Source organism: Zeus faber, assembly GCF_960531495.2.
Source record: "Zeus faber genome assembly, chromosome: 1".
Taxonomy (NCBI): domain Eukaryota; kingdom Metazoa; phylum Chordata; class Actinopteri; order Zeiformes; family Zeidae; genus Zeus; species Zeus faber.
This window is the reverse complement of record NC_137193.1, coordinates 34438931-34466096: the sequence shown is the minus strand read 5'-3', so window position 1 is coordinate 34466096 and position 27166 is coordinate 34438931. Positions and strand designations below refer to the sequence as shown.

At 43.7% G+C, this 27166-nt stretch overlaps 1 protein-coding gene across 2 annotated transcripts; it reads left to right on the top strand.

Moving 5' to 3' along the window:
- The first annotated feature begins 3902 nt into the window (after positions 1-3902).
- slc66a2 (solute carrier family 66 member 2) lies at positions 3903-26840 on the top strand. 2 transcript variants are annotated; one of them, XM_080014480.1, is made up of 5 exons: positions 3903-4358; positions 6037-6170; positions 7594-7644; positions 17542-17758; positions 25546-26840. In XM_080014480.1, exons 1-5 carry the CDS (start codon positions 4156-4158, stop codon positions 25754-25756), a joined length of 816 nt encoding a protein of 271 aa, XP_079870606.1. In that variant the 5' UTR covers positions 3903-4155; the 3' UTR covers positions 25757-26840. The 2 variants fall into 2 exon arrangements, with proteins under 2 accessions (XP_079870606.1, XP_079870607.1); XM_080014481.1 differs by lacking the exon at positions 7594-7644.
- The last annotated feature ends 326 nt before the right edge of the window (positions 26841-27166 follow it).

The window sequence follows — 27166 nt, the reverse complement described above, 5'->3', positions numbered from 1 at the left end:
ATATTTAAACTATGAGAAAATCAACTAATTGGATCTCATCTGTAATCTCACATAGGTGTCCATGTATTGACTGCATGTGAGTGATCAAATTCAACTCATATTAGCCACAATGTTCAACAGGTTGTAATAAACATTGTGTGAAAGTGTGAAAAAAAAAAATCAAATCATGCCCCATACAGATGAGTCACCGGTTTGAGATTTTGGCACACTGTTTTTAGAATGTAGACAACATATGAATTAATGACATACACACAATCCTGAAAATGCCTTGACTTCCTAAAATGGTCACCTGTATGTTTATACATATTTGATATGTTTCCCATGGTAATTTTGCTGGCACTTTATAAGAAGCAGCAATTAGATTGTGTACATGAGCACATGTACAACTGTACATGTGCTCCTCTACACGCGATTTGTAGGTGATGGGGTCCACTTTTAGAAACCCTTGTATAGCTATCGTCAGTAAACTCTTGATATGGATGAACATTCACAAAACTATTGAAAAATGTATACGAAGAAGGCAATTCTTAATCGTAGAAGTCCACTGGACGCGTTGGTGCAGTGCAGTGTATTGGAGCCGCCTGGTGTTGTTTTCACCAGCTCCACTGACTGCGTGGTGAAGCGTCCCAGACGCGTCAATGTTGTCGTAGAGAAGAATATTGGAAACAAAAGTAATTTAAATATTTTTTAGTTTATTTTAGTATTTAGTTTGACCACCAATGCTTTTATCAGTTGTGTGAAAAAAATATATATACATCTTTGCAATTTCTGTTTATTACTTGTGTTTGAACAAGGTATTGCAGTTATCCAGTTAAAAAGGTATAAAAACAAATGTTATGGTCATGCGGCATAAATAACATTTAATAGTGAAGCACTGAATGTGTATGACTGTGGTGGGAGGGGGAAGAGTTATAATTTGCATAAGTTCTTCTGATTGGAGGGGAGGTGTCCACAATAGCTGGTAAATGGCCCAGGTGTCTAGGGGGCGAGTTCCCGGGGGAGTGTGGAAAGAGACGAGAGAGAGAAGTGAGGCGAGCGCCTGGTGCAAGTGGAAGCGAAAGAAAGTGCGTCTGAAGAAAAGGTCATAATGAAAAAGGGACACAGCCATCCCAGGGTGTTATTTTCCAACACGACAACTAAACCGCAGGGTAGCTGCAAGCCTCGCAGCAAGCGATAAAACCGACTTTGGCTATTTTCCATCTGTCTCCTTGTGTCTGTCTGGTCTACCCGGACAAGCGTCACAGTATAATTGAAATGTGAGCTACAACTGTAATTGTTGAAATTGGTCAGTGGGTTTATAGTGTATTGCATTACTTCTACATATGACATGTATGTTTGTTCTTTGTATTTAAAACTGGTCTTGATCAATGAGCAAATCTGACAGCAGCTCTAGGTCTCTGGTACAACGTAGACTCACATAAAGCACATTTTAATTGATTTCACTCTGTACAATAAACATTTCTTTGTAGTTTTGTCTCGTGTTTCTATGGAAAATGCTTGCGTAGCCGCACGCAGTTGAAGAAAAAACAACAGATCTCTCTCGCAAAAATAGAGAAATGCTGACGTGGCCAGTGGTGCTCCAACAGTGGATTAACATGGATTTAATCGGAAGCGTGCACTTATGGCAGAAATCCACGCAGCGTAGTGTGGCGTGCCGTAAATGCACGCTTCCTAATTAATATATATACAGTATATATACACACACACAATAGCTCATGTTTCAACAATCTTGTGACGCCAAGGAGACCCAGACCGAACCTCGGAGTAAAGCCGAAGCCGGCCTTATTTCCTGCCGTGAGGCTTACAACTAACCCGCGGTTGAGGTGTCCAGTCGAAAAATAACCCCCTGGGATGGCTGTAACCCTATTTTATTACTAATTTCTCCACACACACACACACACACACACACACACACACACACACACACACACACACACACACACACACACACACACACACACAACCCACTATCCTGAACACCTCCCACCCCCCCACCCCTCTCTCTCCATAGTCATACACACAGCGTTACACTACCAAAGTTATTTATGGAAGACTACTATAAAAACATTTTCTTATACATTTTAACTAGATAAGGATTTTTTTTTTCTTGAATTACACGCAGCTATTGAAGGACATTTTGTGAGACAGTCTAAACAAGATCAACATGTTGGAATGTAATTTTTAAACAGTGGGCAGAAATCGCTCATCAACAATAACATCAGACAATAACTCGTCAAACGCATCGGTGGTCAAACTGTTTGTTAAAAAAATATTTAAGTCGCCGTTGTTTCCAATACTCTTCTCTCTACGCAAACATCGACGCGTCTGGGACGCTTCACCACGCGGCCAGCGGAGCCGGTGGAAAGCCATGCTGCGCCGCGCCCGGACGCTGCCCCAACGCGTCCGGTGGACTTCGACTTCGGGGGTAAACCCGGACGTTGAAGAGGAAAAACTGCCGTTTTTAATTGAGTTCGCGGAGCTGGAGTGGCATTCAGCCAACCTTGTGAGATTCCACTTTACTTTCTAAGGATATTGTTCGACTCCAGCTGTTCGGAGAGCGCTTGAAACCTTCCCTGGAGACGCTGCAGCGTGTCTTCCATCTGGGAGGAAACGAAACGAAAAGAAAAGATGAAATAAGCAGTGACGCAATACGTCACGTCGTTCGCTAGTTTCCTCTTAGATGGTGTGGTTCAATAAACGTACTGCTTCCGTCATATCTTTCGGCGTCTTTGCGCGTTTCTCAGACATCGTCCACAATCCGACGGGCGGAGTGTCCTTTCGGGAAGGGTTTTCGCTAGTTTTTGGGCGGATTGTTTTTGGACTCCATGATACACACACTTTGACGGTCACGTTGTAAGACAGGGCTCGGTACAGAAAATAGTTTTCCCTTCCTGACGAGGGCGTCACCACCCCGGATAACTTTCCTGTCAGCCCCGCCCACCTCTCGCTAACCCGTTGAGCGCTTGTGCTGTAGTCGGAGAAGATGGGCGGCATTGTGTTGGCCTGGAATGGGTGCTGGGATTTTCAGATAATGGACAATTTGGGTCGACATCATTGGAACGTGCGAGGCAGTCGTGCCAGATGGCGTTTATATAACCGTTATTAAATCCGGGGATGTGTCCGATCCTCTCCCAGTTTATTTATTTATTTATCAATTCAATGAAACGTTAACATAATTGTCCCATCATTCTTTTTTTTGATTATACGTGATACATTTATTATACTTTTGAGTGCAGGGATAAGAATACAAGCAACTTGAATTTTGCAGCATATATCTATAACATACAATTGATCATACCAAAAATGGAAAATAAATAGGCATATCTGGAATATCTGTATTTATAAAATAAAAAAATAAACAAAAAAAAGATTTCGAGCCAAATCGTTTAAACGTTAGACCGGATAAGAAAGACAATCAGCGTATTTTGTCAAGTAAAAAAAATAAAAAATAATAATAATCTGTCAAAACATAATCGTGTCAAATCGTTTAATTTATGTTTGTATTGAGAGAAAAGATAATGGATGTGTAGAAAGATATAGAAATGTCAACAAATAAAACACTAACCGTACAGCGCACACACTTCAAGATAAAGGGAAACAGGGCAGGTCACGTGTACTACTCCGCTGACGTATACGGAAGTGGCGGCAGACGGCTTTGTGGTGCGTGTTGTTTGGGTCGCGCTCTGACTGGGCTGCCCGCCACGGAGGCTCCGAAGTGCGGATTAAGCCCGCACACTTTGAACGCCCCCCCCGCCCCCGCCCCGTGGGCGTTTCGGGGTCGCCTCTTTCACTGTTCCGGGTAAAAAGTTGTGTGAAAGGGAGTTTCGTTTTTCTCAATTTGAAACCGCACAAAACCATATGGCACTTCGGCCATAAGAGCGGGCGCCTTTCAGGATACGGAACGGGACCCCGGTGTTCCGAGCCAAGTCCCCTTCCGCGTTGCAGTTTCGAGCTGTGGCCGTATGGATATGCGCAGAGGGCAACCTGTGAAATCTGTAACTTTGCGTGGAATTCGGTGATCCGAGGCTGCGGGATGCTCGGTAGGTGTAGATAGTCCGCGAAGCAACCGAGGGGAGTCCCACTACTGCGCAGAGGAGACCGGCCCCCGCACTCTTCTCGTTCCGCCTCCCTCGTGTTGTGGGTGGACAGCTAAACATGGAAGATGAGGCGTTCGACCAGATCGTGTACATATTTAACCAACTGGTGGCCTGGGTCGCGGCTGGCGCCATGGTCTTCGGCGGGGTGGTGCCATACGTCCCGCAGTACAGGGACATCCGCCGGACCCAGAACGCAGAGGGCTTCTCCACCTATGTCTGTCTGGTCCTCCTGGTGGCCAACATCTTGCGCATTCTCTTCAGGTGAGACCCAGTGGCTCCTTTACCCAAGACACTACAGCAGACGCACTGTAGATCAGTGCTCAGTACCATCTGCATTCTGTTGGGGACCGGGGGCCACATTTCTAACCTGCTGCCCACTTAGGGGCCCGGCAAATTCAACAAGCGATTTTCAATTTTGTTGAGAGTGCAGCTACACTTGGAAAAGAAGAAAAGGAAAAGTCAAAACTCTCTTCATCTATTCTTCAAATGATCTTCATCAATCTACAAAAACAAAAGCTTAAAATGAACTGATACATGTCTGGAACGTATTCTCGCAGGATTTATATTCTTAAATGCAAGCTGCTTCTGCATGGTCATATGGTTGTGTTTGTTGTTGGTAGGTGCTGCAGGCTGCCAGTTGAATAGTCCTGTTGTCAATGGTTCAATAAACTGTTAAGATAAGTTTTTCTTCCAACTTTATTAATCCTCCAGCAAAATATTAACATGGCAAGGCAACAGACTCACTTGCCTGTACACTAGGAAAAAACTGCAGTTTTTTATTTTTCCCTGAAAACTTTTGAACGGTTGGACACAGTGTAAAACCTATACAACTAAGATTGTGTCTGCTCAAAACAATATTGTAAAGATTTGTTGTAAAATCCAAAGTAACAAAATAACTTCTATTGTCAATGTATTCTTGTGCGTTAACGTCTAATTTCACCACTTTGCCTCTTTCCTCCCCCCACATCTCTCAGGTTGGCAAGGGAGTGGGTCATTAGTGTTATCATGGTAGAGAGGAAAATGATCCGTAGGGACCACTTTTGATATGTCACTTTCCTCGGTGCCTACTTTTTGGTCACGAATGCACGGAATGAAGTCCTAAATGAAAGTTATTTAACTGCGTATATGGACATCATGGGGGCCTTCCCATTATCAGAAAAGTGCCTTTTCGTAAGTCCAGTGAACTACTTCCAAGACCCAACCCAGAAAGTAGTTGCAGGCCATTGATACTCAGGCTTTCTGCTTTGAAAGAGCACGATAGATATAAAATAAAGTGAACTGGAACAGTTTGGGAAGGCAGGAGAAAAGATGCAGTGGAAACAAAGAATTTATCTGAGATAGACATCTGGTCAAATTTTCTAGTCTTCCATTAGATTTGTGTTTAGAAATTGAAGTTTTATAGAATCTGGGACTTTACTGAACAGTGAAGACCCAACAAATGTAATAAAAAGTGTGTGTGCATGTGCGTGCGTGCATGAAAACCTTATGCCAACCATACATTAGAGCAAGGTTAATCACCTGCATTGTTGAGAGTGTATTTTCTTGTCATTTGTAAAACCACCTTTATAGTCTTCAATTTATCTGCATCAATTTACAAAAAAGCTTAAAATGAATTGATTTCTAAGGCATATTATCTCAGGTTTTATATTATTAAATACACACTGCCTCCGTGGATGGCTGTTTATTGTTGGTATGTGAATCACTGTAGGTATTTGTAAAATTAATCTTCCTGCATTTTATTATTATTATTATTATTATTATTATTATAACTACAATTCATGGCTCACCTTCAAATGTATTAAAAGGCCAGTCTATGTTAAAGCATGGGCCACATTTTGCCACCGTGCCACCGTGTTGAATATGAACCCAATTTTGTTGTTTTTAACTTTTTTACATTCTTGCTTCTTGTCCTTCGCTCCTTGCACCTCCGCTTTGTCAGATTTGGCCGCTACTTCGAGACCCCTCTGCTGTGGCAAAGCATCATCATGATCGCGACCATGCTGACCATGCTCAACCTCTGCACCGACGTCCGCACAGCTGCCGAGCTCAACACCAAGCGACGGTCCTTCATAGGTCAGAAGCTTCTCCTTTCGCAGCTAAGCCCGTTTGGATATGTGAGAAAGGTAGCAGACTGATCAACAGTCACTAATGTTATACCTTTGAGTTGGCGCGAGGGACATATTTGTTTTGCAATCCGCACTTAAATATTGACCTGTTGAGTGGCTGCTCAACACCACCATATTACGTCACCTGACCAGGAACTAAACTACACTGCGGCATAACATCCTGTTAGGATTGTCATGCTTCCTACAGGTTAGAAAAAAGAGCTGATCTATGGCTAGAGCACCTGTTGGGAATTTACTCTGTATATATTACGATTTGGGGAAACAGGTCTCTGCTAGTGTTAGTGTTAGGCAAAAAATAAAAAATTTTAAATACTTAAGTGTTCATTATCATGTGCTGCACACGCATTTTCACCAGCCGCCATGCTTTTATACGTCGTTTTCTGTTCGGGCAAATAACCTGAGGTCCTGACTTAAAAAAAGAATCATAATTTCTTGAGCCAGCTCCTTTGTGTGGCCTAGAGACGCCCTAAACAATGGGCACCGGTGTCCACGGGCTTGTGGGTCAGATGTTGAAACACACTGTATCCAGTGTGCACGTTGTTAGCCTGGAGGCCAAGGTTCCATGTCAGCTGATTTCTTTTTTCTTTTCGAATGTGATCTAGGGTTGAAAAGTAGTTACATTTTTTCTATATGTAATGCTGAAAACATAATGCTTTAACAGCAACTCCGAAGCATTATTATATCAACCACAACTGTGCTGGCCTGTCGTGGGTGTTATTTATTGAACGTTTTCCGAAAAGGAAAAGCGTTTTCGGTGTTACGAAGCTTCCTTAAGGTTTTTAGGAGTAGGAGTTCCCTGAGCTGCAAAATGGAAATGATGATCCCATATTGCAGTCTTTTTGTGGGCAATGATCTTTATACGGTTGCCACCTCTGACACAACTTCAGTGAAACCAGAGATTTGCATGAATGCGTTCTTTAATTTTTTTTTTATTGTGGTTCTTCACATTAAGTGGTGGGGAAATTAATAAATGCGCGTTGTATCAGGGCAATTAATTAATTTTTGTATTAAGGGCAATTAAATTTGATTGATACACTTACATGACTGATGATGCATTGGTGCCTGTGATTGACCTAAATAATTTGTTTTTAAGGATAAGAAAGCTGGTATAATGCTTTTACGCCCATGTTAAAAAGTAGGACCAAATTTGCGTCACTCTGAGAAATTTGCTAAGGTGGGCTGACCTGTCAAGTACGCCGACACCTTTCACGGAGTAGGTGCGGTCGGTGTGAAGGTAGTTTTGGGGGGGAACACAGGACTTGGCTCGGTGTTCTAACGTTTTCCATAAGTGGAATTTTTTATTATTATTTTTTTTTTCTTTGCTTCTATTCTTATTATTTCTATGTATTTTTCTGTGTGTGTGTCTGTAGCAACAGATAGTAAGGACGAGGAGATCAAAATCGCTAAGAGGCTCTTTCTGGGTATGTACAGAACCTCGCTCTGTCTGCCATTAAAAAAAAAAACAAAAAAAAAAAAAAAAAAAAAAAAAAAACCATCGACTGTAGTTCACCCCCATTCCACCCCCCCCCCCCCCCCCCCCCATCCCATAGTTAAAACTCTTGTGTTGTGTGATCATGCATGATCCAGCACGTGCTATAATAACTAACGGGAGCGTCATGCTTTTGCCAAAGCATGGCTCCGTTCCTGTTTGCATGCCCTCTCCATGTTGAGCCCCTTGCTTATTCACTCACTCCAGTCAACTCCTGATGTGCCAAAATGTGTTGTAAGCCACCCCAGCCACCCACCCCCACCCCCCAACATACAAATGAATCGCAAAATCTGCGCATGTGTGAGTGTAATAAGGTAGGTAGCTTTGCATCTCTTATTTCCTCATCAGAATTCTGTCATGTCTGCCTTTCTTATGGAAAAACACGTTACGGTGAACTAACCTGCTGTTTTCTGTTGTGGATGTTAACACCACACCTTATCAGTCCGCTTTAGGCTACTCTCAACTCTTATACTTAACAGGCTGTAAGACTGATTTCACAAGCTTGTGCTTCATGATGAATTGAATAGAAAATGCAGTGTTTAAAATGTACTTTTAACTCTTGCATGATGATTAATGTATGTGTGTGGGTGTGTGTGTATGTGTTATGTGAACCTTTAAATGGTGCATGTTAATGTCTTAACTTGCCTTTTTACCCTGAATTCTACAGCCCTGCAAAAATTGAAGCAACCCTGACGTAATGTTGCTGATATGAATGTCGACATAGAGGCTTAAAGCTTTGCATCCATCTTATAGCTTACGTGCTTTCTCGATCCAACACTTTCGTCTTCATTAAAATCGGACCCCTGGTTCAGAATTGGCATAAACTCCTGCCCGTCAGAATAAAAAATCCATTTAATTTTCCACCATAGCTGTTGTGTTATCTCTCTGTACAGTGTTTTATTATGCAGTAACCCAAGCCACCTCAGATGATAATTTACGGTAGTTTAATAGAGAGGCCGAACCCGAAAAAGGCCTTTCATTGTCACCGATCACCCATTTTCCATCAGTCATGGGCATTCAGACCCACCCACAAGCTCTGAGTTTTAAATACTTTGAATATGCCAACAAAAACAACAGTTAGTAGTTTGTAGCCGTCATAATTGAATACCACAGTTATTTAAAATTATGATAATAATTATACATTAATTTGTAAGCTATTAAAGTGTGTTGAGTATGAATTTTGATGTAAATGAAACACCTGTGTGTGTGTGTGTGTATAAGGCCGATACAGTGTGCTTAGACATTCATGAATATGTTCTTAAATGCAAACCTGATGGCAACAAGTTGTAATGGTGTAGTTTCTGCTCACAGAAATCATGAGAACTCTTTGACTATTCATTTAATTTTTTCTTTTCCAAAGGGAGTACTGAATGTATCGATAGAAAATAATGACACTGTATCAGCGAAATCAGTGATGTCTCAATTTTTGTTCCTGATTATCAAAAGATATCGCTGTTATCACTATCATGTTCATGCTATCACTGATTGTAACGTGGACGGCACTGCGCTAGTAGCAGCCTCTTGCAGTATCTCCGGTCAACATTTTTTTATATTGCGCTTTCTTTTCTGGCAAAACACTGCATATGGTAGGATTTCTCTTGATACTCCTGGCGCTTTTCATTTTTGTTGTGCCGGGGTGCTATGCCAACGGGTGTGGGGGTATTGTTTACCTCAGGGACAAGCTGATTGTGCTCTCCAAGCCTACACTGCTGCCCGAGTTGAAGAGAAGACGTCTGGGATGCAGGGCCAATCTCAAACGGAGAGCAAGGAGGTGGAGATACAAACAATTTCTTCCCTCGATTGTCAAGGGGAATCTGAAGTCCCTGGCGAATAAGATGGACGAGCTCAGAGCGCTGACGAGGACACAGCGGGAAAATCGGGAATGCAGTATTATGTGTTTCGCCGAGACGTGGCTGCAGCTACTTATTCTGGACGCTAACACTACCGTACCCGGCTTTCAGCCGGTACAGGCTGACAGAGATTGCCGACTGAGCGGTAAGAAGAAAGGAGAGAGGATCGCTGTGTTTATGAACAACGGATGAACAATCCCAGACATGTTACTGTGAAGGAGCGTTTCTGTAGCCTGGACATCAAACTGTTGGCCATGATTTTCGTCCATATTATCTGCCAGGGAAGTTCACACGCGTCATCATTATTGCTGTTTTCATCCCACCATCAACTATTGCCGACGCCGCATGTGACATCATCAACTCAGTCACTGCCAGACTACAAACAAAACACCCAAATGCATTCATAGCAATTTCTGGAGACTTTAACCACACTTCTCTCTCTGCTACACTTCCCACTTTTAAACAATTTGTCAACTGCCCCACCAGAGAAAATAAAACGCTGAACACCCCCCCCCCCCCCCCCCCTTCAGGCAGATGAGATCACACTCTGGCGTTTCTCAGCCCAACCTACACACCCATTGTTCACAGCAACCTGTCACCACAAGGATTGTGAGGAGGTGGTCACAGGAAGCAAATGAGACTCTTCAGGGGTGTTTTGAGGACTGGGATGTACTTTGAGTCCCATAGTGATGACATCAACTCCATGACTCTGTATAACAGAGTACATCGACTTCTGTGTGAATAACACCATCCCCACCAGGACAGTGTGATGTTTCCACAATAACAAGCCCTGGATCACTAGCGACCTGAAGGAGCTGCTGAATAAGAAGAAGAGAGCCTTCAGGGACAGGGAATTACTGAGGAGTGTGCAGAAGGAGCTGAAAGTGAGACTGAGGGAGAGCAGGGAGGCATACAGGCAAAAGCTGGAGGGCAAGCTCCAGCAAAACAACGTGTGGGATGTGTGGTCAGGAATGAGAAAGATCACAGGCTTCAAGGTGAAGGGGGATCAAGCTGAGGGAAGCCTGGACAGAGCAAATGAGTTGAACTTGTTCTTCAACAGGTTCAGCACAGACCCTCACACCCTCCCTGCCCCCACAGCTGTTTCCCTTTCACACCTCCCCAGTGATCAAGACCATGGACTCAAGCTGTGCCTCCCCTCACCCCCAACCCTCACCGTGGACTTCAATACAGCCCCATCAGCACCACCCCCCGCGCCAAGAAACAAATAGCCCCCCCTCTACCACCCACATGTCTGTTTCCTGTAGTCAGGTGAAGAGGCAGCTGGAGAGACTGCACCAGAACAAGGCTGCGGGTCCGGAAGGTATCAGCCCCAGGGTCCTGAAGGTCTGCACGGACCAGCTATGTGGGATTCTACAGCACCTCTTTAACCTGAGCCTGAGCTAGGGGAAGTTTCCAGTGCTGTTGAAGACATCCTGCCTTGATCCGGTACCTAAGAAGCCCAAGACATCCTCTTCATCTGCCCTCAATAACTACAGAACTACAGAGCTACCATACGGCGGTAGAGCTGGTGGTCTAGTAATCTAAAGGTTGCTGGTTCAATCCCAGGCTCCTCCTGCTAGCATGCTGTAGTGTCCTTGAGCAAGACACTTAGCCCCTAATTGCTCCTGATGGCTGCGTCCATCGGTGTTTGAACAATTGTAAGTCGCTTTGGATAAAAGCGTCTGCTAAATGACTAAATGTAAATGTACAGACTGGTTGCTTTAACATCACACATCATGAAAGTCCTGGAGAGACTGATATTGCCCATCTCACACCTCAGGTGAGCACCTCTCTGGACCCACTGCAGTTTACCTACCGCCCAAGGTTGGAGTTGAAGACGCCATCATCAGCCTGCTTCAGCGAGCCCACTCTCACCTGAACAAAGCAGGCAGCACTGTGAGGATCATGTTTTTTGATTTCTCCAGTGCTTTCAATAACATCCAGCCTGCGCTGCTGCGAGAGAAGCTCCAAGAGATGAGGGTGGACGCCTCCACAACCTCCTGGATTATTGACTACCTGACAGACAGACCACAGTTTGTGCGGCTGAGGGAATCCGTGTCTGAGCAGGTGGTTAGCAACACAGGAGCACCACAGGGGACTGTACTCTCACCTTTTCTCTTCACCCTGTATACCTCAGAATTCCAATACAACTCGGAGTCCTGTCATCTGCAGAAATTTTCGGATGACTGCAGTTGTGGGGTGTATCACTGGTGGACAGGAGACTTAATGGACAGGAGACTGGTGGACCGCTTTGTGGCATGGTGTGGAAACAACCACCTCCTCTTAAATGCGAACAAGACGAAGGAGATGGTTGCGGATTTCAGGAGGACCAGGACGAAGCCGAACACTATTTCCATCCTGGGAGAAGAGGTGGAGGTAGTGGAGGGTTACAGGTACCTGGACAACAGACTGGACTGGAAATGCAACACTGAGGCTGTCTACAAGGAAGGGACAGAGCAGACTCTTCTTCTTGAGGAAGCTCAGGTCCTCCAATGTGTGCAGCAAGATGTTGCATATCTTCTACCAGTCTGTTGTGGCTAGTGCGGTTTTCTTTGCAGTTATCTGTTGGGGCAGCAGCATTAGATCCAGAGACTCCAAGAAACCGAACAAACTGATAAAGAAGGCTGACTCTGTGCTGAGGACGGCTCTGGAGCCCCTAGAGCTGGTTGTGGAGAGAAGGATGTTGCATAAGCTGCTCAGCATAATGGACACCACTACACATCCCCTACACAACCTACTGGTCAGTGTCTACTTCAGCTCCGCTGCAATCAGGACCCTTACAGGAGGTCATTCCTACCCACTGCATGCCACCTACCTCTGTGCCGGCAGAGGAATCTCCTCCTCTGATGGCAATGCACAAGGCACATTTTTACTTTACATTTAACTTCCACTTTTAAGCTTTACCTTTCACTTAGTTAAATTCTATTTTATTCTATTTATTTATATTATAATGATGCATACGTATGTATGTATGTATGTACGTATTGATTCAACACAACGTGTGTTTTTGTAAATTATGTGTGTTTTGTCATTTATGTCATTACTGCTGCAACACTGGAATTTCCCTTTTGGTGGATTAATAAAGTATCTTTATCTGTATGCGTGTTCACCCGAAAGTGAGTACCAATTATTTCCGTAGTACCCATCTATAAAACATGATAAATAAATGTATCCTTATGGGAAGAGGTCTAACATTTAAGCTAGTCTGAAGCACTTATTAGGCACAGTCTCACCTTGTTCATTTAAACTAAAGAACGTTTATTGTTCATTCTACTACCACTAGATGGCGGTAGAACACTGTTTTTGTTGGACTAGTTGACCTAAAGGTGCACCGTTGCCTCACGGTTTGGTGATTAAAACCTAATTGCCTGAGCTCAGGCTTTATCCTTTGAACTTGTAGAAAAGAATAAAGAAAATCATCAAGGGCCCAGCGTCCAGGGTTCATTTGGGATTTTCTCATTGAATTGCACATGTGACAGAAAAGCAGTGTAGAATTGTTTTTGTGTTTTTTGCTCCATTCTAGCAATGCCCACCTGTCCTTTGCGTCTTTGCTGCAGTCTTTGCTTGGTGATGGGTGGTGATATGGGCAAAGAAAGGCACAGAATAATCATTACATGTAGTATGTAATACATATGTAACTGGCTGTGGCTTTGTAGTGCACAAATCTGTATTTAAATTATGCCTTCGGCAATGGCACCAGTTTGCAACCCATCGCACAGAATTGAGTATCAGTTTGAAAAGCCGGTTAGGTAGACAATACTGTGACTGTGTAACTGTCAGGTACGTTAGCCAGACGCCACATGTGCACTTTATACAATGAATTGCCGCAGGCTTTCTTTTCTGTCAGAGTTTCTCAAAAGCAAACCTGTATATTGTTGTCAGGCTAGTTCATTTTGTGCTCCCTACACAAGCGTTAATTTTTTTCGTTCTCCCCCGGGTTGCACATTCAGCCCCTGTCACATGTCATTACCGCCATGGGCGCTCAGGTCCAAGTTAATTACAGGTTGATGTTTTGCACAGGGATAGAATAATCATAACTTGCCATTAAATGAACTCCCTACAGTGTCTGAATACCACCATAGGTTGTTGCTGTCAAAGATTAAAAAACATAGGCTAAAAAAAAAGCCTCAGGGTCACTGAAGAATTAAAGGATGGTGATTTTTTAACCCAGAGCTTCTCAAAATATTGGTTCCCATCATTTTTAACCGTTCTTACCACAACCTCGCTGAATGCTTTGTCGAGAAATGTACAACTCTGCTGCGGCCAAATGTTCATAAATGCAGTTCAATGGAGCAAACCTTTAAATTATAGAACATAAGACATGTTACATTTCCTTTTCGAAAATTGGAAGCTCACAATATCGTCAGTCGTTATGTGTTAGACTGACAAAATTTTTTATCAGGTTTTCATGGTTTTACTGACTCTTGTGCTCTTCCACACACACAAGTGTGTGTGTGTGTGTGTGTGTGTGTGCGCGCACAACAAAATCATTCACATGAGACAAGTGTGTGTTATTTTTATACAGGACATGATCTAGCGCCACCTTATCCCAAAAGTCCCTACTTAGTCATCTTACAAAGCTGCATTACAGCTTGCCCCTCTTCTTTTCCATTGTTGAACTCAAACCCATTTCTCATCCTGATCCAATTGGGGACGTGCACCTGTTGCTGTACCCAAGCGTTTTGTTGACAACTCACTATTAATCAGCATCCTTTTCTGTAGATGCTGTTTCTTCCCCCAGAGGTACCTATGCACAGAGCAAGCAAGCATTAATGATGGGGAACCATCCCATGACTATGTACCTTACATAGTCATGGGATGGTTAGAAAAATTAAATAAAATTGTTTCCTCCATCTGACACTTTATATCTAAATTATGTTTCCATTGTTGGTGGCAGGGTCCACCTTTTCCAGCAAGAAGGCTCCGATCTGGCACATGCAAGAAGTGAAAGGCAGCTGTGGTGAATTTGATAAATCAACATAAGTCAGCTAGTTGTGGTCAGTAAACTGTCAATATGGGTGAACATTCACAACAAAGAACAGCATCCTCAAGTTATCCAATGTGACCTCAGTCAGAAGAAGGCTTGATTTTTCAGAAAAGAAAATGGCCCAGAGGGTTTTCTGGTGCTTGGTGGTGTCTGGGTGTTATGGATAGCTACTTTAAAGCATGGGCATTCCGTTGGGTTGGTTCCAAATAATGCCTCAGTGAGTGTCTCCCTCCAGGGCTGAGCGGCACTGAGCAGTAATTTCCATGACTCCTTGCAGACTTTTTAACTCTCAAACTGGTGGAGAACGATACACAAGCTAAAACAACCAAGATGAGAGCTGTGTGTGGCAAGTATGGAAGTACAGCAGGGAGCCCGTGTAGTACAAATGTAAAAGGAGGAAGTCAACGGTGTCGCACAGCGTAGAGTGGTAGTATCAAAATGTATTTTCTGTACATTTCTTCATCTGTAGCTGAAGATTGGTGTGCACATTTCATCAGGGTGGGAAAAATATCCAATAACCAAGCAGCACTGTAGACTATTATAACATTTTGATTTAAAGGACAGGTGCATCGGGCATCTTGATAAGCAGCTGTGTGCAGTCATCTCATGATCTATATTCCCTCTGCCTATTGGCTGAGCAAATTTAATATGTTACAAATACAAAAAGGTTACAAAAACATTTGGCAAGACAACGTTGCCCTTGATATTGCCCTCGGTCTTACCCTTCTTTTAATGAAATTATTTCAACAATATCATGCCTGAGCTGAGGCCCAAACACATCGTATCAGTGATCTTGGCTTGCCAAATACTGTGCCACTGCCCCCGATCCTTTTTGCTCTTTCTGAGTTTGGTTGTTATCAGTGAGTTCCAGCCACCCTCCGGTGGGCCTAGTTCCACAGTACTCATTCCACTGCCAAAGGAGTGGAGAGGGGGTCTCTCATCAGCTGCTCAACCTTAGCCAGCTCTCTCCTGAGCTGAAAAGGCTGTACCACGGTTACGACAAGCCTCATAAAGAAATTGCATGACCATAATTTAAGGGAACAAGTATATTGTATATTATGAACGGAGCAAGGGCCTGTTTGTCTTTAAAGGAATGCACAGATACCTGCCAAGCATGTTCAGCTAGAAATGCCAGCTAAATGTCAGACTCGTTCGGTAATAAAATGGTATTTCAATGGAGCTTTAAGTTCAACATGGTAAACCTTTGTCATTTTCTGAAGTCTGATGTCCAATATCTTTTATTTAATAATTTTCAAAAAAGTGCGTGCGTGCGTGCGTGCGTGCGGGCTTGCTTGCTTTTTCCCTCTTTTTGTAGGCTCTTCAGAAAACCCCTTGTCTCGCGGGGAGACGCGTTGAGATGTATCCGCCCGATAACGAGACGCTCATTTAAACATGATTAAACAAAGTGGGCGGTATCGCCTGGGACGCCTGCAGAAATCCCATTTCAAAAACAGTGCCGTGGCGACATCTTTTCCTATCCGCCGTGATTCGATTTTTGAGATTTATTCCTTTCTATCCCCTCTTAATCTGGCAATGTGGCCGCAGCAATATGCACATTGTTATCGTTACCCATACACCCTCGAGATAGATTAAATGTTTCAACTGTAACAAAAACCATAACGGCATGGTTTAGTCAATTTTGCATTTTATTGAGGAGGAAAAAGAGAAATCACTGTTTTTGTATTTTTATACTGTTATTCTTTATGTTCACTGTGTGCTTATATGTAGTCCAATGGGGCAAACGTTAAAGCCGTATAAACATGTTTATTTCCTGTTCAAGAAAGGGAAGCTCACAATATTGTTATAAAAAATTTCAAAAAATTATTGGCAAGCAATGCTTTTTATCAGGTTTTATTTTGCAGTTCTGCAGCTCAGCACTTTTTTGCTGCATATGCTAACGTAACAGACTAGAAACAGGAAGATCGCCGCTTCCTACAGTACTTGCAACCTACTGTAGCCAATGTTACACTTTGGATATACTGCGACAATTGCAAAAAGTATTTTTTGAATAAAATGTGATTTTATTGGTATTTTAAATAAATCTTAATAAACACTAAAACATACATACAGACAGGTGACTATAAGACTAAGTTTCCTTTTTACGAAAAGCAGATTCAATGTTTTTCAAAAGCTTAAACGTTTGCCCCATTGGACTGCATTTAAGCAGAGTGAGAAGCTGTGGCTGAGTGGTGAGTTTCTCCTAAGTTGAAAAATCGTGAAATTATAATTTAAGGACTTGATGCAGTGAGTGGCTCAATCCGTTGTGGGCCTCTGTTCTCTACAGCCCTAGGTTTTGAGCGTGTTTTGGCTTTGCATCTTGTTTGAATAAACCCAAGGTTCCGCTTTCTCTAAAACTCTTATCTAATCAATTTACCTTTTAGAAGTCTTCACATTTTTTCACAGAATGCTTCCCACCTCATTACTATTGTACTGTGTGGAAGAGTACCGTTAACTGTCACAGGTCAGGGTGACTGTCATCCTGCTACAGGCCTGTTCAATTACAATTTCCTCCCACACCCTGTTCACCTTGGAACAGCCATTATCCTGGTCAAAACTCGAGTCCAGAAACTGTAGTCCTGAAGACTTGGCTTAAGAGAAAAACACTTCACTATAATCCAATTTGGATGCACACGTAAAACAAAACAGGTGGCAGGCAGCCTGTATCATAATGACGTCCAAAGATTGGATTGTTGAGACAGTCGTGGATTGGAAAAATAAATAAATACAGGCCCTGCCAAATTTGAAGAGAAGAGAGATATTAAGAGAAGTAAAGGAGAGACCCAGCCATCTGTTGCCATTTTTTGTCTGTGGAAAGAGACATTTTTCGCCTTACCCCCAAAACCAGATTTTTGTTGGCAGGTGAAAATGTAATCTAGATGTAATATACTGTAGATACAATGCAGATATGAGTCATGTTATTAAAAACAAATGTGAACCATCATGCTCTTCCCTAAAGCAATCTCACCCTCCCTGCTGTCCATGTCTCCTTCAGACTTCGACTGGAGCTACTTCTGGTCGTGGAGTCGCTTCACCGACTATGTGCAGTGTGTGCTGGCCTTCACACTGCTGGCGGCCTATGTCACCTACCTCCTGCTGGACTCGGCCTTGTTCGTGGAGACCCTGGGCTTCTTGGCTGTCTTCACAGAAGCCATGCTAGGCACACCGCAGCTCTACTGCAACTACCAGAACAAGTCCACTGAGGGCATGAGGTGCGGACTGAACCGTGTCATAGTGATACATAGTGTGCCATACACACCTTAAACATGCAAAGACACACACACACACACACTAGTATGCATGTTGGAACGTTAGCAATCCTCCTGAGTAATTAGACAGAAGCAATGGCCCTTATATAGTTGAACACAAACACAGGGGTAGGGACATGGAGGGGGGGTAAAGCTTATTTAATAAAACACTTTTACCGTCCTTCAAACCAGGACTGGCTTCACCACAGTAAATATCTCTTGGAAGAACACAAAATGATTTCCTTTTATTGTTTTTCCTCCCACGCATTATATTTCCTCCCCTGTCCCCCCTTTGGATTTCAGTACAAACAAACTACAGTAGCATACTGGTAGTCACAAATGTAAAAAAAAAAAAAAAAAAAAGTTTTACAGAAGCCAGCCACCTCTCACCTAACTGGAGTCCATTGATAACAAAAATATGTATATTTTGCTGTCGAGACGAGGGTCCTCCCACGATGGAACACAGAAGCTTGCGGGGGTTAAAGGGTCGCGTCTGCCAGGCCATTGAAGTGGATAAAACCAGCAGCTCCCCACACCATTAATTCTGACACGTGCAAATGAAGTATTCCTGCAATCCAGACAAGTTGCCTGCCAGCCAGCTGCCAGGAATACTTGAGACGGCCTCTCAAGTTTGTCTTCCGAAAAATGAATATGGTAATGAGGTGTGCCATCTTTTCACTTTTTACAGCTCCAAATATAAATGAATTAATTAACTAATTAATGAAGTAATTAATATTGATTCATGTTAAGCTGGAGTGCACCCTAATTAAAAGGCAGCCCAGAAAAAAAGAAGTATAGCCAGTTGTGCGAGCAGAACATTAAAGCTGTAAGACAGGACTGACACATTGACACAAGGTTGTGCCCATGTAACCAAAATGCTCCGCGACAGCCCGAGCCTATTTCTATTAAATCTGCATCTGGCCTACCCAAATATGATCACAGAGAGATGGTTGCTGATAAGAAATATATTGTGTTTGCAGGTAAGTCTCAACAGTGCCCTATCACACATGTTGTGCCTGAGAAGGAGCGGGGCCAATGTTTATATGAAATCAAAATAACCACAACTTTATGTGCTTGTTTAACATTTAATTTTAAAAACATCGATTAATATTAATTTGGAGTTGGTCCTCCCATTGCTGCTGTAAGAGCCTTTAACCTTCCGGGAAGGCTTTCCACCAGATTTTGAAACATGGCTGCAGGGATTTGATTCCATTCAGTCAGGCACCAATTCATCCAAAAGGTTTTCAATGGGGTTCAGGTCTGGGCTCTGCAGACCAGTCAAGTTCTTCCATATCAGAGTCAGTAAACCATTACTTTACGGACCTTGGCTTGTACACAGGGGCATTGTCATACTGAAACAGAAAAGGGCCCTCCCCAAAATTTTGCCACAAAGTTTGGAACACACTGTTCTTTAGAATGTTGTTCATTGTATGCTGTGGCATTAAGATTTCCTTTCACAGGAATTAAGGGACCTAGCCCAAACCATGAAAAACAGCCCCAGACCATTATTCCTGCAGCACCAAACTTTACAGATGCCTCTATGCGTTCAGGCAGGTAACGTTCTCCTGGCATCCGCCAAACCCAGATTCATCCATCAGACCAGATGGTGAACCATGGTTCATCACTCCAGAGAGCGAGTTGCCACTGCTCCAGTCCAATAGTGGCATGCTTTACACCACTCCAGCAGACGCTTGGCATTGCATATGGTAATATTACGTGCAGCTGCTTGGCATATGAACCCAGTCCATGAAGCTCACAAACGAACAAACAGTTGTTGCTTTCGGAGACAGTTTGGAACTCGGTAGTGGGTGTTGCAACTGAGGACAGACAATTATAACACGCAACACCCGTCAGCACTCGATGGTCCCGTTCTGTGAACTTATGTGGCGTACTGATTTATGGGTGAGCTGTTGTTGCTCCTAGGCGTTTCCACTTCACAATTACAGAACTTACGGTTGACCTGGGCTGGTGTAGCATTGCAGAAATTTGTCCATCATTCAATAGAGAGAGAGAGAGTGTGTGTGTGTGTGTGTGTGTGTGTGTGTGTGTGTGTGTGTGTGTGTGTGTGTGTGTGTGTGTGTGTGTGTGTGTGTGTGTGTGTGTGTGTGTGTGTGTGTGTGTGTGTGTGTGTGTGTGTGTGTGTATGAGAAACACGCTATATAGGATGCTCTCCAGCGTGATTCCACCAGCAGTGTGTGGCACTCTCTGTGGGGTCTGGTCCCCTCCACACATTCACACACTCCCTTCTTTACAGCCCAAACCTGTGTGTGTGTGTGTTTTTCTTTTTTTTAGCATCCTTCACCCCTTTTGCTTATAAGGCATTGTAAGTGACCCTCACCCCCTACATACACAAATTTATAACACACGTACTGCCGCCCCTGCCTCTGGATTAGCTGTTTTATTGAACGCGGGATTCGTTGTCCATTGGCCATTTTGGTGGCTCCGTCCAGATGAGGCTGCCATACAAAGTAGGGCGGACATTGTTATTCTACTCTCCCTCTGTTTGTTCTGTAACTGTGTATCCCTGTTCTTCCATCTGAGCGCAACCTGTTGAACCTGTACGTTGTTGCTAGGTTACTTCACCTCAGTTGTGTGTGTGTGTGTGTGTGTGTGTGTGTGTGTGTGTGTGTGTGTGTGTGTGTGTGTGTGTGTGTGTGTGTGTGTGTGTGTGTGTGTGTGTGTGTGTGTGTGTGTGTGTGTGTGTGTGTGTGTGTCTCTCTCTCGCTCTCTCTGCTTGTCTGTCTGCGGGCACATTAATGTGACAGTGTTTGCGACGGGGTAGAGATGAAAACAAACAGGACAGTGGAGCTCAAGCTTTCCCTGTTTACCACCTGGAGCACAGAACATTGGACCCCACATAGAACTCGTCGCTGGGAACAAAAATGGCGAGTGGACCACCTTCCCTAAATCACACCTGCCCCGATGTGCCACATCTGCTTTAGCGTGGAGCAGCAACGGTGTTTTTTTAAAAGCTCAACTGCTCTCCAAGTTGCTGGACTTTACGTATTCTTTAAGTTTCTAAGCCTGCGGGAGGCATCCTTAGAAACTTAAGAGAGTTTGCGGCGATTGAAGGCACATGATGAAACTGAGAATGCCAATTGAGTGAAATTATGCTGTTGGATTTGCTCAAGATTGAAAACATAATGACATAATTGGGTGGTGGGTGGCCAGGGGGCTGCCTGTTTCATTTTGCAAGTGCCAAACGTTAATTTTAGTATGATCAAGGTTTTGGCATTTTGCCCAGCCAGCTATAGCTATATGGTTGACAGCTGGCCTTGTTTACATGGGGGCAGGGGTCATTAAGTGGAGAAGCCACAGGATTGCTGTGGCGGTTGTTCCAGAAACAGGGTTTTTTGGACTGCCCTTAATCTCCAGTCCTCCACAACTATCAGCTATTCCAGAGCCAGGGGCGCATGCTAACATCACCCAACCAGACCTGCGTATAAGCAAAGTAAATGAATAAGCACATATACACCCCGCCCCAGCACACACATTAATACAGTGTGTGTGTGAAGGGATGTAGTTTGCCGACTGTGCCCTTATAAGGCCTCTGGCCATGGGCTGCATCCCAGCAGGCGAGGTAACAATGGCAGAGACTTAGTCTTCATGCTGCACCTCGCATGTGAGCACACACACCCACACACACAGGCAGCCAGGTTCTGGGAGGCTGTGCCAGCATCTAGAGCAGCCTGTGGGCCATCACCCCTATGGCTGGCGGCGCCACCATCTCGCACAATGAACCTCTCCCTCCTCCATCCTACCTGCTCACATAGCTCACTGCAGGGGATGGGTTGGTGTTTAGTTAGAGGGGTTTGTCTCGCGGTATAAAAGACAGATGGATCTCAGAGGGATGATATTTTTTTGCCGTCCTCTTTTCGACCCATTTCATCCACCCAGCTTAAGTGGGGCCATTTCAAAGGATTCTGCACAGCCTACAGTCTGTCTGGCGTGGCGACAGCCTCTAACAATGTGTCTTTATATTTGTTATTCTTCTGGTCACAAAATGAAGTGATGATGCATAATTCAGCAACCGCTTTAAGTGGCTACACTGGTAGCATTAGAGACCAGGCTCAGAGGCGTTCTTTACAGAATGAGCCACCTTTTGGATTATGACCCTTTTGCTTGAGTAGATCTTAGAGTGTAATGAAAATATATGGAAGACCCACATAGTTTTGGTTGGTTTTTATACAACTTCATTCAGTCTTTCATCATTTTGTGTTATATGTGCCAATACATATTTAAAGAGTTAAGGTTTGGACCACTGCATGTATGCAGGTTATTTTGAATCAAAGATGTAGACTAGTCAACCTTTTACATTTTAGTGTAGCTGCATTTAAATAGCTAGGATCTAGGTTTTTTTTCTAAATATTTTTACGTGTCATAGCGACACAAGAAGTATTGCTATAACGTTTAAGTATAACTTGGCTTTTTGATACTGGACAGTGTATTTTGCTAATTTCACAGGAGCTAGGCTATTTGTTTCCTTCGTGAGCTAACACAGTTAGAATGTACCACGTCCCTTCTACCCTTGGTACTGGACACAGTGATAAAATTGGTACTGATCTTCTCATCTGAAAATGGGTAAGATAGACCAAAAGTGAGTATCCCTTCACGTAACTACTGTCATTTCAGTCCTCAAATTGCCGTTTACTTCTCCCAACTCTTGTTATGACTCATGAAATCACCAAAAAAATGTCCAAGTTTGCCAACTCTGTGGCATTATGGCTACGTTCCATTTTAACCATGACCACATAAGCCAAAGCATTATCACAACCTAATCAATCATTCCTCAATCCAAAAAAACTGGCCTTTAAAATACTATCTTTAAAAAAATACATTTTAAGAATGTTGCTGTGCTAGTAAAAAATAAATAAATACAAATATAGTTGTGCTGTTCATTGTTGAGAGGATTTCCAACCCCCCTCTCCCCAAAGACACACACACAAACACACACATACATTTTATCTCCTCTATTTGTCCCAAGAATGTGATGGAGTAGTATCCGGGCGTTTCCAGCCCCACTGAGCAACGCTTTTTATTAGGATAGAGAGGGAGAGAGACATCGATTTATCAAACTCGATCCCTCCCTCTCTCCCTCTGTCTCTTGTCATTACCCATTGGTGCACACTGCCATAACTCCAGACAGCATCGGCCCCGGTGCAGGAGATGATGTTTCTCTTTCTGCAGAGCTAACAAGCTCCTTACCGTGAGCGAAAGCTTATAGATGGTGTGTTGGGTTGGCAGGGTACAGTGAAGTAGAGGCAAAGACGAACTGAGTCCGCGCTGAGACGAGGGGAGGTGGGTGGTGGTGATGGAGGTAGATGGAAAAGAATTGTCGGTCGGTCGGTCTGTCAGTCGGTAGGCGGATGTGGAGGAGAGATGGAGGGAGGGTTGCTGTAAAAGTGCAGTGGGAAGAGTTGGTCACGTAAGGGTTCTCCTACGAGCTGGCCTTACAAATGAGAAGGAGCTGAGGTGACGCCATGGTCATGAATAATGCATTGTGGGAGATTTGAGGTGTGTGTCTGTTCAGGTGAGTGTGTAGAGGCGACGGGGTTATTTTTAAGAGTGGCCTTCCGCGCATTCAGCTGAACTAGAAAAGAGGAGGAACATTAAATTACCATTTTTTTTTTTACTTTTCCCTTGGTTCTGTTACTCTCCGTCTTCTAGTTGGCTGTATTTCACCTTCTTTTGAACCCTACAGCTCTGTCAGCTTTTTCTTTTTCTTTTCCATGCTGTTTCGGTTCTTAACAAGCCATTTCTTAACAAAGACGCAAGGATCAAGTGGAAAGGGAGGATGGAGGTGGAATCAAATCACAGCTCCACTTTTAGGGACAACCCAGCAGTTGTGTAACGGCGTAAAAACACGGTAATAGGATCGCTGCAGCAGCCGTGGCCTTTCTCCGCCCCTATGTGGCTGGGAAACATATTGGCCAATGCAGAAATGTGAAATCGAATGTTGTGGCAAGGCTTGAACATGCAATCCCATCCTCAGAATTGTCAGGTTGAAAATGTCAACTCTGAATCATTTATTGGTTATTTTGAACACAAAACTTTTGTAAAGCTCTCGGTTTACAGAAATTTGATGGGCCTCAGCCTCACGCTTTCCCCTTTACCATTTGACCTGCAAATCAGTTTGTTTAAGGTCAAATTAAGTTTGGGCTCTTTAGCCCAGCAATGCACGGTTCCAGCAAGCTGCATTGTCAGCGTGAAAACTGTGTTGTATTGGCTGGCTGCAGTGGCTGCACACTACTGATGGGCACTAGAAAAATGTTACTCTAGTGAAAGCAGTGTTACTGTAAAAAAAGATACTGGACCAATTGTTTAGTCAGGTGCTCAAGTAGTAGTTCCTTTTGAGTAATACCTGTTTTATTAACTCAACAATTTAACGAGAACTGCACAGTTAGGGTGATTTTGAGTTAAAAACTCAAGGAAAGTGCTTTGAAAGCCATTCAGTGTGTAAAACAAGGGGCTCACCCCTATTGTGTAAGCAGGCTATAATGTCTTCCCTTTGGGACTGTATTTAAGCACACTGAGAATCTGTAGCAGAGTGGTAAGTTTATCGATAGCAATGCGTTCAACAAGGTTGTTATGTTGCTGTGAACAATTATAAACGATGAGAACCAACATTTTAATAAGGCCTGCATTGAAAAATCACAAACCTACCCTTTAATGAGTTCACGTAACTTACTTACCTACTACCGATCTCTGCAGCACACAGGTGCATGTAGGAATCCCAGCTCTGTGGATAGTGCTGGTCCATGTGTTTTTGTCGTTCAGGGTGGAGGGGGTCTCGTGCCCATTCAGTTAGGCGTGCGTATGCGCGCGCGCGTGCGTGTGTGTGTGTGTGTGTGTGTGTGTGTGTGTGTGTGTGTGTGTGTGTGTGTGTGTGTGTGTGTGTGTGTGTGTGTGTGTGTGTGTGTGTGTGTGTGTGTGTGTGTGTGTGTGTGTGTGTGTGTGTGTGTTTCTGGAAGCTGTCTTATCGTGGGCGCTTAAAAAAAACAAAAACAAAAAAACAGCCCAGCAAACGCCCATGGTACAGCGGTGCTTTAATGTAAACCTGAGAGAGGGTATTAGATGAAATGCTGCTGGGCAGATGCACTGGAATCGTTTTTGTTTTTTGTTTTTCACCGCTGTGAAAACAATAAACACAACAAATGAAAAGTAGATGAAGATGTGTGTGTTTTTGGAGTGGGGCTCCTGTGTGTTGTCCTCTGCTGTCTCTTGTTCATTAGTGTTGTTCAGGGTTTTTCCCACAGTCATGGACAGACGCTTCTCCTCAAATAAACCTAATGTGCGCCCTACACACACACACACACACACACACACACACACACACACACACACACACACACACACACACACACACACACACACACACACACACACACACACACACACACACACACACACACACCATGGGATCATTGTTCTCAATTTCAGTGCCCAATGAACACTGGCAGCGCATAAGAAGCCTTGTGAGTTTGTTTTTGTTTTTCTCACCTTAGAGTAGAAGTACAGTATGGCACTCTGAGGAACTTTCATAATTTGTTTCATCTTTTTTTGTTTGTTGTTTTTTCTGTCCTTTTGTGTGTCTTCCACATTTGTTAGTCAGTTCCTGTTCCCTCTAGGGTCTTTGCCACAGCTGATATTGCATTTTTTTCCCCTCTGCATGACTTAAGTTTGCCAGGAAGTTGTGCCCAATTGTGACTCCTTTCATCTATCTTTGCCCCCCGCCCCACTCTTTTCTCCAGTATTAAGATGGTGTTGATGTGGGCGAGCGGGGACACCTTCAAGACAGGCTACTTCCTGCTCACACAGGCCCCCGTGCAGTTCTGGACATGCGGCCTGCTGCAGGTCGCAGTGGACTTTGCCATTCTGTTTCAGGTCTACTACTACAGCCGCTACCCCCAGAAGCCTGTGTCCCACACAGTCTCACACACCACCAGCGCCAAGGCCCTCTAAACATTTTTATATATATATATATATATATATATATATATATATATATACACACACACACAGAAAATAAACTGTCGCACAGTTTTACTCACATCCAGTACAGCCACTTTGTGTGTGTGTGTGTGTGTGTGTGTGTGTGTGTGTGTGTGTGTGTGTGTGTGTGTGTGTGTGTGTGTGTGTGTGTGTGTGTGTGTGTGTGTGTGTGTGTGTGTGTGTGGCGTGCATGCGCGCTACACACACACCATCCTTTACCTCCATGTACACACATGGATCTGCACGCACTAATACATAAAGCATGAACAAACACATACACACTTGCGTGTGTGCCTGCATCCCCAACTCAACCAGACGGATTCCGCTAAAGGACGCTCACTTTGCAGCAAAACATTTCATTTTTATAATTTTTTGTCATATTTTTGTCATTGTGTTCTGCACGCCACAGAACACTTGTCCAGACTGTGGAATAAATTTGCTGCTGACTACCTGCGCATGCACGCGGAGGATTATGCACATGGGGAGAAAAAAATGAATATTTGAATGCGTACTGCGGCTGAAAATCTGTGCTGGCGCTCTAATATTGCGTGGAGTTTTCGTGATTGTCGCATGAAAAAAAAAACCTCTGCCTTAAAATGATGTTTTTTGTCCAGGTCAGGGGGCTGCCAACTAAAATTTTTTTTTAAACCAATCAGATTGATTAATACAACCTTTTTTTTCTCCGCTGAATATAAAGAGAATCAAAGTCATATTTTGGCGGGGCTCACAGGGGTGCTGTAATGGAGCAGTCTCCCCCTGGGTTACTGGCATTCTCAAATGTTGTGCACCAGAAACCCAGTTTTACCAAAACAAACAATCCTCGTAATTTTGCCAGTATAAGCGTGTTGACTGCTACAGAACTCTGACCACAGTTACAGAATCCATGTTGGCCCCCAGCCAGAGGGAACTCACGGAGGAGACATGGAATCCTCCTCTTGGACCCAATTATGATGGCACGACATTGACAGAATGAGGACCAGCTGTCCTCGTTCTTAAATTTTTTGCTCTCAAGTAAAGAAACTACTAAAAACAACGGGATCCCCAACATCCATTATTGACGGTCACCTGGTTTGTGCCTGCTTCAGGTGTGCCACGTGATGGAAGCCAAATAGTTGACTTGCATAGACACACTGTCAAAACTCTAAAGGGCACACAGACTTTAGGGTTTTGTCAAAAGCATCCGAGAAGAGAAACTCTTTGAGCGAACACGACTGCGGACGTTCAGCCAAGTGCTTCAATAAAGGCAAATGCTCTTCGTCCTTCATATGTCATATGTTATTAATCACTTTGAACAAGCTTTGTACATCTTTAATGAATGGCCTATAGGTCTACAAACGTTCCCTACTGTACATCTTTTCTTAACATGAAGTTTGGCACTAT